At 55.8% G+C, this 11,835-nt stretch overlaps 1 protein-coding gene across 1 annotated transcript; it reads left to right on the top strand.

The window, feature by feature from the left end:
* The first annotated feature begins 8,561 nt into the window (after positions 1–8,561).
* On the top strand, positions 8,562–11,013 carry Fem1a (fem-1 homolog a (C. elegans)). The gene has a single exon (XM_013022605.1). It carries the CDS (start codon positions 8,641–8,643, stop codon positions 10,375–10,377), a length of 1,737 nt encoding a protein of 578 aa, XP_012878059.1. The 5' UTR covers positions 8,562–8,640; the 3' UTR covers positions 10,378–11,013.
* Positions 11,014–11,835: the final 822 nt, after the last annotated feature.

Here is an 11,835-nt window from a genome sequence, read left to right on the forward strand (position 1 = left end):
GCTTAAGTCCTGTGCTCTACCACTCGAACCATAGCTTCACTTCTTGCTTTTTGGTGGCTAATTGGATATAAAAGTTTCATGGACTTTCCTTCAGGGGCTGGCTTTGAACCTTGATCCTCAGGTCTCAGCCTCCTGAATAGCTATGATCACAGCGGTGAACCACTGGCAGTCGGCTTGGGCTCCTTCTTTTCCTCCAAGATACTATCCCCGTTTTTTTTTCTCCCCATCTAGCAGACGCATAAATTTGTGCCCTTGGTAGTTTGTTGGAGTTGAGGAACACTCATTGAATGGACCCTCACAACCCTCCCTGCACCTCTATCCATAAAACCAGCGTTCTTGGCATATGTCAGACTTTTATTCTGAAACTGAAGCCACAACCTATGAGGTAATCCTTAGAGCTTCCATCGAGAGGGATTCCCATTGGTCAGTTGTTGAAGCCACGCCCCGGGGTTCCCGGAGCCACGCCCATGCCCAAGAGTATAAAAGCTGTTGTCTGGAGCTCCACTGCTCCAGGACACCTGTGCCTTCAACAGGATAGGAAGCAGGTGAGGAGCTGGGGAGGGGAGCGGGGAGGGGGGAGAGAAGCTGAGGGACGGGATATGGCCAGGGGGACTGGGACGCGCTGGGTGGCCCAGGAACCTGGGGACACTGGCTGGTGTGCAGGTCAGCACGTGGACATCTTTCCAGAAAGTGAATTCTGACCATGTGTAAAGCTACCTGGGAGGAGAGTTCTGGAAGGTAAGCCTGGGGGAGGGGGGTGCAGTGCCGACTGTGATTGTGTGGAAAAGAGGGTATAAATGGAGAGACAGGAAGAGGGGGTGAGGAGGTTGAGGAAGGCGAGGGCAACACAGCCCCTCACCTCCAGCAAGGAGGTGGTGGTGTCTCTGAACACTTCAGCACTGTGGTGTGGACAGTTCCAGGGAGGTCGCGTTTCAGCACCAGGAATGTGGACAGCGCCCCGGGGTGAGGGGGTGGGGGAGACCTCCCGGCTCTGACCCCGTCTGGGGATGAGGAGCAGATGTGCCTGGGAGAGGGTGGTCTGAGAGGCCCAACATTCTAGAGAACTGCCGCTCATTTAAGGGGCGCTAGAAAGAAAAAAAATTATTTCCCTAGATCTTCAGGCAAGATTAAAGTACATAATGATTAATTGTAATTGACTGGGGGAAGAAACAAGGTGGCACCCCCCAGATTGGAACCCTGTGTGAGTTTGGGGGGTAGACTGTACCATGTGACTTGAGTGTTAATGACCCGCAGGTGGCAGTTGGAGAAACTGAGGTCTTAGAGGAGCAGATTGCCCCTAACACCCTGCTCCCTTCAAGGAGAAGCTTTACAACACCGCCCCCCCCCACATCTGGCTCCTGGCTCCACTTCCCTCGCACCGGAGGCTGGCAGGGGAGGGGGGCAGGGAGGGAGGCAGCGGGATGTGGGGTGGAGGCTGAGGAAGAAGAGGAAGAAGACTTCCGTGCTTGTGGTCTAGCACTGTGTGGAAGACTGGTGATTTTGTTGTTCTAATCACCATGACAACAAGTCACAGCCGGCCTCACAGCGCAGACTCCCCTCGACCTTGGCCTGGCGTGGACACGTGAGCCCCGAGAGAAGAAAATGGGGGGCCAGGGAGGAAAGGGGGCGGGGGACGGGCGGGAAGGAGTATTTCCATGCAGGGAGAAGTGGGGATCTGTGTGGTTCCACTGGACATTGACCCGGAACCAAAGTGGGGATCAATCAATCAAAGTTCTGGATAGGATTTTCCCTTTCTTTCTTTTTTTTTCTTTTCTTTTGGCCACCCATTAGTTCCACATGCCAGCCACAAGACAGGTGTGGAGCTGTGCCCGGTGGCAGTGTCACCAACGCTCATGCCAATCATCAGTCACTTACCGGCCACCATGGGATGGCCCTGCCCCTAAAGTCCTTGGGCTTTTCTGTGGCTTCTGCTCCCAGAGTGCCCCACAGCCTCCCAGGGCCAACTCTGCCTTTGGGGATTTCTCCACCAGGAGAGGCACCTTCCATGTCCCTGGCCACCCGCATCAGCACTGTATTTACCTACATTCTCCTGGACCTGGGGTGTTGGGTTCTAGGGTGGAAGCGCAATCATTGTGGGTATAAAGAGCACAGGCACCCGGCAGGTGATGCACATGGATTTGTCCAATCAGTAAAGGCATCAAAAATAAATGAATAAAAAGTCAGATCTGCTTAGTACCAGTGGCTCACACCTGTAATCCTAGCTAAGAGGCTAAGATCTGAGGAACTCAATTCGAAGCTAGTCTGGGCCGGAAAGTCTAGGAGACTCTTATCTCCAATTAATCACACACACACACACACACACACACACACACACACACACATGCCAGATGCAGAGCTGTGGCTCAAGTGGTAGAGTGCTAGTCTAGAGTGAAAATGCTCAGGGACAGTGCTAAGGCCTTGAATTCAAGCCTTAGGATTAGCACAGAAACGAATGAATGAATAACCCCGTGCCGGTGTCATCCTAACTACTCAGGAGGCTGAGATCTGAGGATCACAGTTCAAAGCCAGCCTGGGCAGGAAAGTCCATGAGACTCTTATCTCCAATGAACCACCAGAAAATCGGAAGTGGTGCTATGGCTCAAGTGGTAGAGGGCTCACCTTGAGCTGAAGAGCTGAGGGACAAGGCCCAGAGTACAAGCCCCACAACTGACAAAAAAAAAAGTGAATAAACCTATAAAAAGATCAATGGCTCTCTCTCTCTCTCTCTCTCTCACACACACACAAGAAGACCCCCCCTCACCTGGGTCTCCCCCAGATCCTGACTGGGGTGCAGGTGTCTGGGGGAAGGACCATAATTAAATTTGTGTACACTCCTGGGTCATCCTGCCAACTAACAGCCTCATGAGGGAGAGCCAGGCTGGTATAATTAGCAATTAGGAGGCATTGATCCGTCATTATCTCGGGCAACCCCTGTATCCTGCTCCATCCCCAGACAAATGTGATCTTCCTCCCTCCCAGGAGAATCCCCTCAGTGGGCCCATTAACAAGCAGAGAAAATATGATTAGAGAGATCACCCAAATGCCCAAGGCCGTTCATGAATGGAGGGGAGGGGTAGGAGAGGAGGCTCCTGTGTCTAGGCTGAGTCTGGTCCTGGAAGGCAATGCAAGTTCCCTAGAATTTTCTCTGGAAATTGGAGAAAATGCCAAAGGCACTATGGGTGTCCTCTGATGTCTCAGTGTCCAGAGACTCTGTCCTGAGTTCCATAGTGACCTTGAATCAATCAGCAAGGACAGGACCCTTCATCTGCCCCCCCCATCTTTCTCTAACTTGTCTCCATCAACCCAAGGGTCCCTCTACATACCAAAGTTTCCCCCACCCCCTTACCACTGCAGTCCCAGCTAAGTGGGAGGAGATGAAGAGCATCACAAGCATCCTGGAGGAAAAAAAAAGTGATCCAAACCCCATCTCAATCAACAAGTTGTGGCTCACACCTATACCTATAATACCAGCACTCAGGAGACTGAGACAGGGGGATTATGTCTGATTAGCTGCATTAGTGAAACCCTAAGAATATATCCCCCATCACCCCAAGCTTTCATGAGACAAGAGTAGGGCCTCCTCCTGCAAACCTCGAACAAGGGACTCTGTTCATTTTGCCATCTCTACTTTTGGTGCCCTTCCAGTACAGCTCAGTGGGGACCCCTGGTTTGTGCAGAGACTACAGAGGTCCAATCAGCATGCCGGAGGACAGAGCCCAGCCACCCGCAGCTGAATGAGGGCTGCTCCTCCCTCCTCCGCTTTGCTAACATGGAAGGTGAATGTGAAGCCATGACCCTACATCTGTGGTTCCCTCCCACAGTTTCTGCCAGGTTCCACTGGGGTTAAACACAAAGCCCCTCCACAGGGTTGTCCTTGCTTCAGATGCCAGTCACTAGTTCTGGGTTTCTCGGGCCACTACCCACGTGCTAACCGATGGGCTGGAAGTTCGGGGGTTCCCAGCTCCCTCCAGGTTGATGGTGAACTATAAAAGGAAGAAGTCAGGAAGAGATACATGCAGACAGCTCCCCTCCCCACCCTGGGTTGTGAGTCTTGAACTCAGGGCCTGGGCACTGTCCCTGAGCCCCTTTTGCTCAAGGCAAAAGAGCTTGAGTCACAGCACCACTTCTGGCTTTTTTTTGGTGTATGTGGTAGAGAGGAATGGAACCCAGGGCTTAAAGCCACATTCCCAGCCTTAATTTTTTGAGTGGTTAATTGGAGGTAAGAGTCTCCTGAGGACTTTTTTTTGCCTGGGCTGGCTTCAAACCTCCATCCTCAAATCTCAGCCTCCTGAGGAGCTAGAATTATAGCTGTGAGCCACCAGTGCCTGGCATAGCCAGCTGTGTGTGTGTGTGTGTGTGTGTGTGTGTTGTGTGTGTGTGTGCCAATACTGGGGCCTCATGTCCTCCCTTAACTTTTTAAAAATATATTATTATTAAGGTGTTCAACAAAGGGGTTAACATTTCATTAGCCAGGTAATGAGTACATTTGTTGTTTTGGACAGTATCACCCCTTTCATGGGGTGTCATGTTACCCCTGTCATGGGGCTTGAACTCAGGGCTGAAGCACTGTCTCTGAGCTCTCTTGCTCAAGGCAAACACTCTACCACATTGAGCCACAGCACCACTTCTGGCTTTCCTGCCTAGGCTAGTTTTGAAATGTGATCCTCATACCTCAGGTTTCTGAGTAGCTAGGATTACAGAGGTGAGCCAACACACCAGCTCCCTTAGTTTTTTTTTTTTTTTTTTTTTTTTTTTGGTTGGGGCCACTAATTGCCAGGCCCTCTAACTTTCAAAATCATTTACACTGTGGACTCCTTTGCTAATTCAGGTTCTGCCCTTGTCACCTGCCAGGGAAATCAGCTTCCAGGTCAAGACCACACCCCTGCAATTGAGCCATAACTCTAGTATTGTTTTTTCAGGTAGAGACTCAACAGTTTAGTCAGGAACTGGACTCTGACCATGACCCTGCTACCGTGGCTAGGATTACAGATGTGAGCTACTGAGCTTGGCTTATGTATATATATGTGTGTGTGCTCAAGACTAGTACTCTACCACTTTAAGCCACAGTGCCATTTTTGGCTTTTTCTGGGTAGTTTATTGGCAATAAGAGTCTCAACACCTTTCCTACCTGGGCTGGCTTTGAACTGTGATCTTCAGATCTCAGTCTCCTGAGTAGCTAGGGTCACAGGCATGAGCCACCGGCACCCGGCTTCACCACACTTGTTTCTTCAGACCTCTACAAGCTGGGTGGTTCGTTGTACCCTATATACAGAAGCAGACACGCAGGCCCAGAAATGTAAAGCCAGTTGGCCAAGGATGCACAGCAAGTAGGCAGCAGAACTTGGATTCAAATCCAGATGGCCTTAGGACCCAGGCTTGCCAGCTGAGCTCCCATAATGATTCAACATTCAGGGACAGCGTGGTGTCTTTGACTAGTCCCTTGGTCATTTTCCCAGGGGGATGATGTCAGAATAAAGACTCAACCAGAAAAATGTTTGGGATGGTTGCTCCTCCACCCCTTTCCCCATGAGCCATCACAGCTGGGGGTGAGCCTGAATCCTCAGAGGGTTGCTGGGGACAACTCCATTAGTCCCAGGTGCAAGCGTTGGGGGTCTCCAATATATATTTCAGAGGATTCTATGTTGGGGGTGGGGTGGAGGCAGGATCAGACACGCTAACCCCGCCTCCATGCCCTCTCTGAGGGCTGCTGGTCCTGTCAGCTCTCAGCAGGAGAGAGGGGTCTATCCAGAAAGCCTTGGTAATTTCCTGCCCCTTAATGGGTCCTTCACCAGAGAGTGGCTTGGGTTTCCATGGCAACAGACAGCCACCAACGGCCAGAGATGGTTGAGTTTCCCACCCAGTCCCCCCCCACCACTCCCCTCAGGGCACCACCCCACACTGGCTGAACCTTGGATGCTGGAGGAGCCCAGGCAACACGGTGGGCCCCATGCTAGGAGGGCACACCTGGCACATTCAATCCTTGTCTGATCCCACCTGGTTCAGGGTTGGAGATCAACCAGCTGTTAAGGGAAGGGAAGCAGAGACTTTTGAGGAGATGCAAAAGATCAGAATTTGGATGGACACCGGATGTGATGACAGGCTGATTAATGTTTAAGTTTTCTGGCTGGATTTTTTTGGGGGGTGGAGTGGTACTGGGATTTGAACTCAGAGCCTCAAACTTACTAGGCAGGCCCTCTACCCCTCAGTCATGCCCCCAGCCCTTTTTGCTTTACTTACTTTATGGTATACAGTTTCAGTTTTGCCCAAGGTCACCCTGAGACTTGCAAACCTACCTCTGTTTCCTGTATAGCTGGGATTACAGGTACTCACTGCCACACCTGGCCTCTGTTTATCCATTTGACCATGGATTTGTGGGTCCCTGAAGGGAAGATCTGAGTTCTTGCCCAACGACCCCTGGAGCATGTAATAGGAAACACCCTGAAGACCCCTTGATACTCTGTCCACTGACCTGGACAAACTATACAATGTTCATATAGTAACAATGTATACTATTTTTTTTTTTGGTTGTGGGGCCTGAACTCGGCCTGGGCATTGTCACTCTGCTCTTCAGCTCAAGGCTAGTGCTCTACCACTTAAGCCATAGAGCCGCTTCCAGCTTTTTCTGCTTATGTGGTGCTGAGGAATCAAACCCAGAGCCTCATGCATGAGAGGCAGGCACTCTACCACTGAGCCACCTTCCCAGCCAATGTATACTATTTTATATGAATTTAATAACAATACAGTCTACCTACTGTACCTTATTTTGTATATTTTATTTTATCTGTGCTGGTATGAGGCTTGAACTCAGAGCCTGGGATCTCACAGATTTTCCTGCCCAGGGTGGCTTTGAACCATAATCCTCAGATCTCAGTCTCCTGAATAGCTAGGATGACAGGTGTGAGTCAGTGGTGCCTAGCTCTTTTTGCACATCTTATGCCTGTCATATCATTTATCATGCTATTCTTGCGTGGAAAAGCTCAGGACAGCCCTCAGACCTGAGGGACTGCCAGGTCCTGAGGGACCCCAGGACTGCCCCCTCCCTCCCCCCAAAAAAAGTAGCGCCACACAAGTAGGCAAAAAAAAAGACCATTTTGGAAGTCTTTACTTTAGTCAAACGTTACAAGGGACAGAGGAAGACAGACAGACAAGGGAGATGCCTATAAAAAGGCAGAAAACAGCCGGCTTACATAGCCAGAAGTGGGCGCGGCTTGCTTGTGCACCGCCTCAAGTCCCACCAATCACCACCTTGGTCTGCGTGGCTTCCACCAATCACAAGCCTCGCAAGGCAGTCAATCAAGCTGAGACACGGAGGAGGCGTTCCCTTTGGGCTGAGCGTACCTAGAGGTCGGGCGATCTGGAGTCGGGTTAGATTCATCAGGCCAGAAGAGAAGTTTGCTTGGGGCTGCCTTGATCCCTGTGACCGGAACAAGGCCTCGGAAAGCAGGGCTCAGGGCCTTGAGCAACAGCGGTATTCGTAGAGATCCCTGGAGCAGGCGCGGAGATCCCCGAGCAGTATTGCTCAAGGGACTGCTACATTGACAGCGGTCACAAGAGGCGGGGCTTGCGCTGTCAATCAAAGGAAGGGACGGCCAACTGTCAATCAATAGCTTGGCTCACAGAAAACAGCCAAGGGTGCTAACAATAAAGACCTAACGGGACATTCACATTCGAATCAGTACTCAGCCCACTCCAGGCCAAATACCTTTGGGCAAGTTTGGCTCTCGAATCTTGTCCCTATGATATCCCAAATATTTATAGACCAACAAATGCAAAGAATGGACGAGTGGGGAGGATTGACCCTTCTCGCCACCTGTCCCGCCAGGCCCCGCTCTGTGGTCCTCGCCTTAGGTCGCTTTTCTGCTTCTTCCGCGCGACCCCTACCGCTTGGGTGCCCGAAGCCGACTCTCGCTCCGGCCGGACTCCGAGTCCCTTCGCGTACCATCTGGGACATGTAGTCCTCCCGTCTGTAAAAGCACAGTGACAGCAAGCGGAAGTTCGCCACCAAACTTCCCTCGGTGGCACACCCTTTAGCTTGCAGCATGGCACGACGGGAATTGTAGTTCTCAGACTGCTAACTCCCGTACGCGTCAGGGACTAGCCCTCGACCTTCTGGGAATTGTAGTGACTATCTCTCCGCTGTTCTTCCCGTATCTTACAAAGCGGCTTTGAGTAAAGGACTCCATTTCCCGTCATGCCCGGTCGCACCCGCCTAGGGCGCCAGGTCACAGTGACTGAAACAACGATTCCCATCACGCGCCTTGCTCGCGGTTCGCATGGCCCGACGGGAATTGTAGTTCTCAAACCGCCTGGCTCCTGCCTTCTCAACGATTGGAACGACGATTCCCATCAAGCACCTCCCTCCCTCGCCGGGCGCAGCGGCTGTCCCTCTGCCTTATGGGAAGTGTAGTCGAGATTCCCCTCGCTGTCCTCCCCGCGTCTCACGGAGCCAGCCGCCGCCCGGAACTCCATTTCCCGTCGTGCCGTCACCCCAGCGGGGCCGCGGCGTCCATCTTGTTCCGCCCCGCGCGGCCCTTAAGATGGCAGCGGGGGGGACGGTGAAGGTTGCGGCCGGGCTGCCGGGGCGCTAGCCGCCGGGTCCCCCTCCCACCCCCCGCCCCCCGCCCCGCTCCTCCCCGGACCATGGACCTGCACACCGCCGTGTACAATGCCGCCCGCGACGGCAAGCTGCAGCTGCTGCAGAAGCTGTTGGGCGGCCGGGGCCGCGAGGAGCTGGAGGAGCTGATGGGCGCGGCGGCGGGCGGGGGCACGCCGCTGCTCATCGCCGCGCGCCGCGGCCACCTGGACGTGGTGCGCTACCTGGTGGGCGAGCACCAGGCCGACCTGGAGGTGGCCAACCGGCACGGCCACACCTGCCTCATGATCTCCTGCTACAAGGGCCACCGCGAGATCGCGCGCTACCTGCTGGAGCAGGGCGCCCGGGTGAACCGGCGCAGCGCCAAGGGCAATACGGCCCTGCACGACTGCGCCGAGTCCGGCAGCCTGGAGATCCTGCAGCTGCTGCTGGGCCGCCGGGCGCGCATGGAGCGCGACGGCTACGGCATGACCCCGCTGCTGGCCGCCAGCGTCACGGGCCACACCAACATCGTGGAGTTCCTCATCCAGGCGCAGCCGGGCCTGGAGCGCCCGCCCCGGAGCCCCGGCGGCCCGGAGGACCCGGAGGATGACGAGGAGGAGCAGCGGGACCCCGACGCCCCCTCGGTGGAGAGCTGCTGCCCCACCAGCCGCGAGGCCGCGGTGGAGGCCTTGGAGCTGCTGGGCGCCACGTACGTGGATAAGAAGCGCGATCTGCTCGGGGCCCTGAAGCACTGGCGCCGGGCGATGGAGCTGCGGCACCAGGGCGGCGAGTACCTGCCCAAGCCGCAGCCCCCGCAGCTCGTGCTGGCCTACGGCTACGCCCGCGAGGTGAGCACGGTGCAGGAGCTGGAGGCGCTCATCACCGACCCGGACGAGATGCGCATGCAGGCGCTGCTGATCCGCGAGCGCATCCTGGGCCCCTCGCACCCGGACACCTCCTACTACATCCGCTACCGCGGCGCCGTCTACGCCGACTCGGGCAACTTCCAGCGCTGCATCGGCCTGTGGAAGTACGCGCTGGACATGCAGCAGAACCACCTGGAGCCCCTGAGCCCCATGACGGCCAGCAGCTTCCTGTCGTTCGCCGAGCTCTTCTCCTACGTGCTGCAGGAGCGATCGGCCAAGGCCCCGGGCCCCGGGCCGCACGTGGGCTTCGCCGACCTCATGGGCGTGCTGGGCAAGGGCGTGCGCGAGGTGGAGCGCGCCCTGCAGCTGCCCAAGGAGCCCGGCGACGCCGGCCAGTTCGCCAAGGCGCTGGCCATCATCCTGCACCTGCTCTACCTGCTGGAGAAAGTGGAGTGCAGCCCAAGCCAGGAGCACCTCAAGCACCAGACCGTCTACCGCCTGCTCAAGTGCGCGCCCCGCGGCAAGAACGGCTTCACCCCGCTGCACATGGCCGTGGACAAGGACACCACGCACGTGGGCCGCTACCGCGTGGGCCTCTTCCCGTCCCTCGCCGTGGTCCGGGTGCTGCTGGACTGCGGCGCCGACCCGGACAGCCGCGACTTCGACAACAACACCCCGCTGCACATCGCGGCGCAGAACAACTGCCCGGCCATCATGAGCGCCCTGGTGGAGGCCGGCGCGCACCTGGACACCACCAACGCCTTCAGGAAGACGCCGCTGGAGCTGCTGGCCGGCGAGCTGCTGGCCGCCGGCGCCCTGCAGCCCTTCAACCACGTGTCCCTGCAGTGCTTGGCGGCGCGCGCGCTGCACCGGAACAAGGTGCCCTACAAGGGCTTCATCCCCGAGGACCTGGAGGCCTTCATCGAGCTGCACTGAGCCGGGGGAGGGCGTGGGGACCGCACACCGTCCCGGCCAGTCCATCGGGTGCCCCTCAGGCTGTGTCCTCCCCCAAGACCATCATCCCAGGCCAGTGTCCCCAAGCACCCAGTGGAAGTGGGGGAGTGATCCACTCATCACTGTGACAGTGGCAGGGGGGGCGTCGCGGGGCGTAAATGGCCGCCACCTCCCAGTAGCGTGCGTGGGTTTGCTGTTTGCGTAGTGAGTGGGCGAGGTGGACGGCCAGCTGCACCGAGGCCCCGCCATTTTGTTGTTGTTGTTTTGTTTTCTTTTGTTTTTCCTTTGTTTGATGGAGTGAGCATTTCTGATGGTGCCCAGTGCCCGGAATGCCAAAAGGCACCCCCCACCCCCCATGGGGTGACAGGTGAGCTACCTGGCGGTTGCTCGCCAGCCCTCCATCCGCCCTTCACGTGTGCTCAGACTCTTCTATTTATTATTATTTACGCACACCATGGCGTGGGCTTGGCTCATGAGGGAGGCCCGCCGGCCTTCCAGACCTTCCACACTCCCAGCCTTCCAGACCCTTCTATGCTCAACAGCACACGAGGCTGGAGCTGACCCGGTGGGTGTCTGTCTGGGCTCGGGTTCACATTAAAGAGCGGGTGTCTGAACAGAGCCGCCTGGTGTGTCCTTGTGCGGTTGTGGGATGAGGGGGGACCCCGTGGGTGCCTTCCACTTCCTTCACCCTGTCCCCTGGAACACCCCGATTTCCCAGGAAGGACAGGGGAGGCCGGACTTGGGGGCTCAGCTGGGTTCCAGGGCTGGCAGGACGGATTTCAGTCAAGCCCCATCTTGGCGCCACGCTAGTGCGCGTTTATTGAGCGCTGACTGCATGCATCCGGGCGCACACCAACCACGGCAGTTTGGCAAAGAAGCGGGCTGTCAAGAGATGTCAGGAGCTGGCCGAGGACAAGCAGCACGTGGACAAAGCGGAGACTCGAACCCAGGGCCGTCCCCCTCCACCGCCTGAGCTCCATCCCTACAGAGAAATCTGATGGCGGGTTGCACAACACCCCTTTGCTTCCATGTCGCCCACAGCGGACAGCCCCCCCCCATGCTCTGCCAGGACACTGACCTCTGACCCCAAGCAAAGCTACGAGGAAAGATCTAGACCGAGTGCTCTTTTAAAGTTCAAGCAGACACCAGTGGCTCATGCCTGTAATCTCAGCTACTCAGGAAACAAATCTGAGGATGAAGATTTGAAGCCACACTAAGCAGAAAAGTCCACGAGACTCTTATCTCCATGTAAGCACCAAAAAGTCGGAAGCAGAGCTGTGGCTCAAGTGGTAGAGCACCCACCTTGAGCAATAAAGCACAGTGTGCCTAGGCCCTGAATTCAAGCACAAAGAAAAGAAAAAGGTAAGCCTCATCCCTCCCGATGAGGCCATCAGCCGGCCTAAGCAGGTGTCAGGGGTCAGGCTGGTCCCGGGAGACAGG

The sequence above is a fragment of the Dipodomys ordii genome, unplaced genomic scaffold (genome assembly GCF_000151885.1).
Source record: "Dipodomys ordii isolate 6190 unplaced genomic scaffold, Dord_2.0 Scaffold64, whole genome shotgun sequence".
NCBI lineage: Eukaryota > Metazoa > Chordata > Mammalia > Rodentia > Heteromyidae > Dipodomys > Dipodomys ordii.

Bases quoted from the DNA above. Each gene is read 5' to 3' on its own strand.
- Fem1a (XM_013022605.1), top strand. From the start codon at position 8,641: ATGGACCTGCACACCGCCGTGTACAATGCCGCCCGCGACGGCAAGCTG.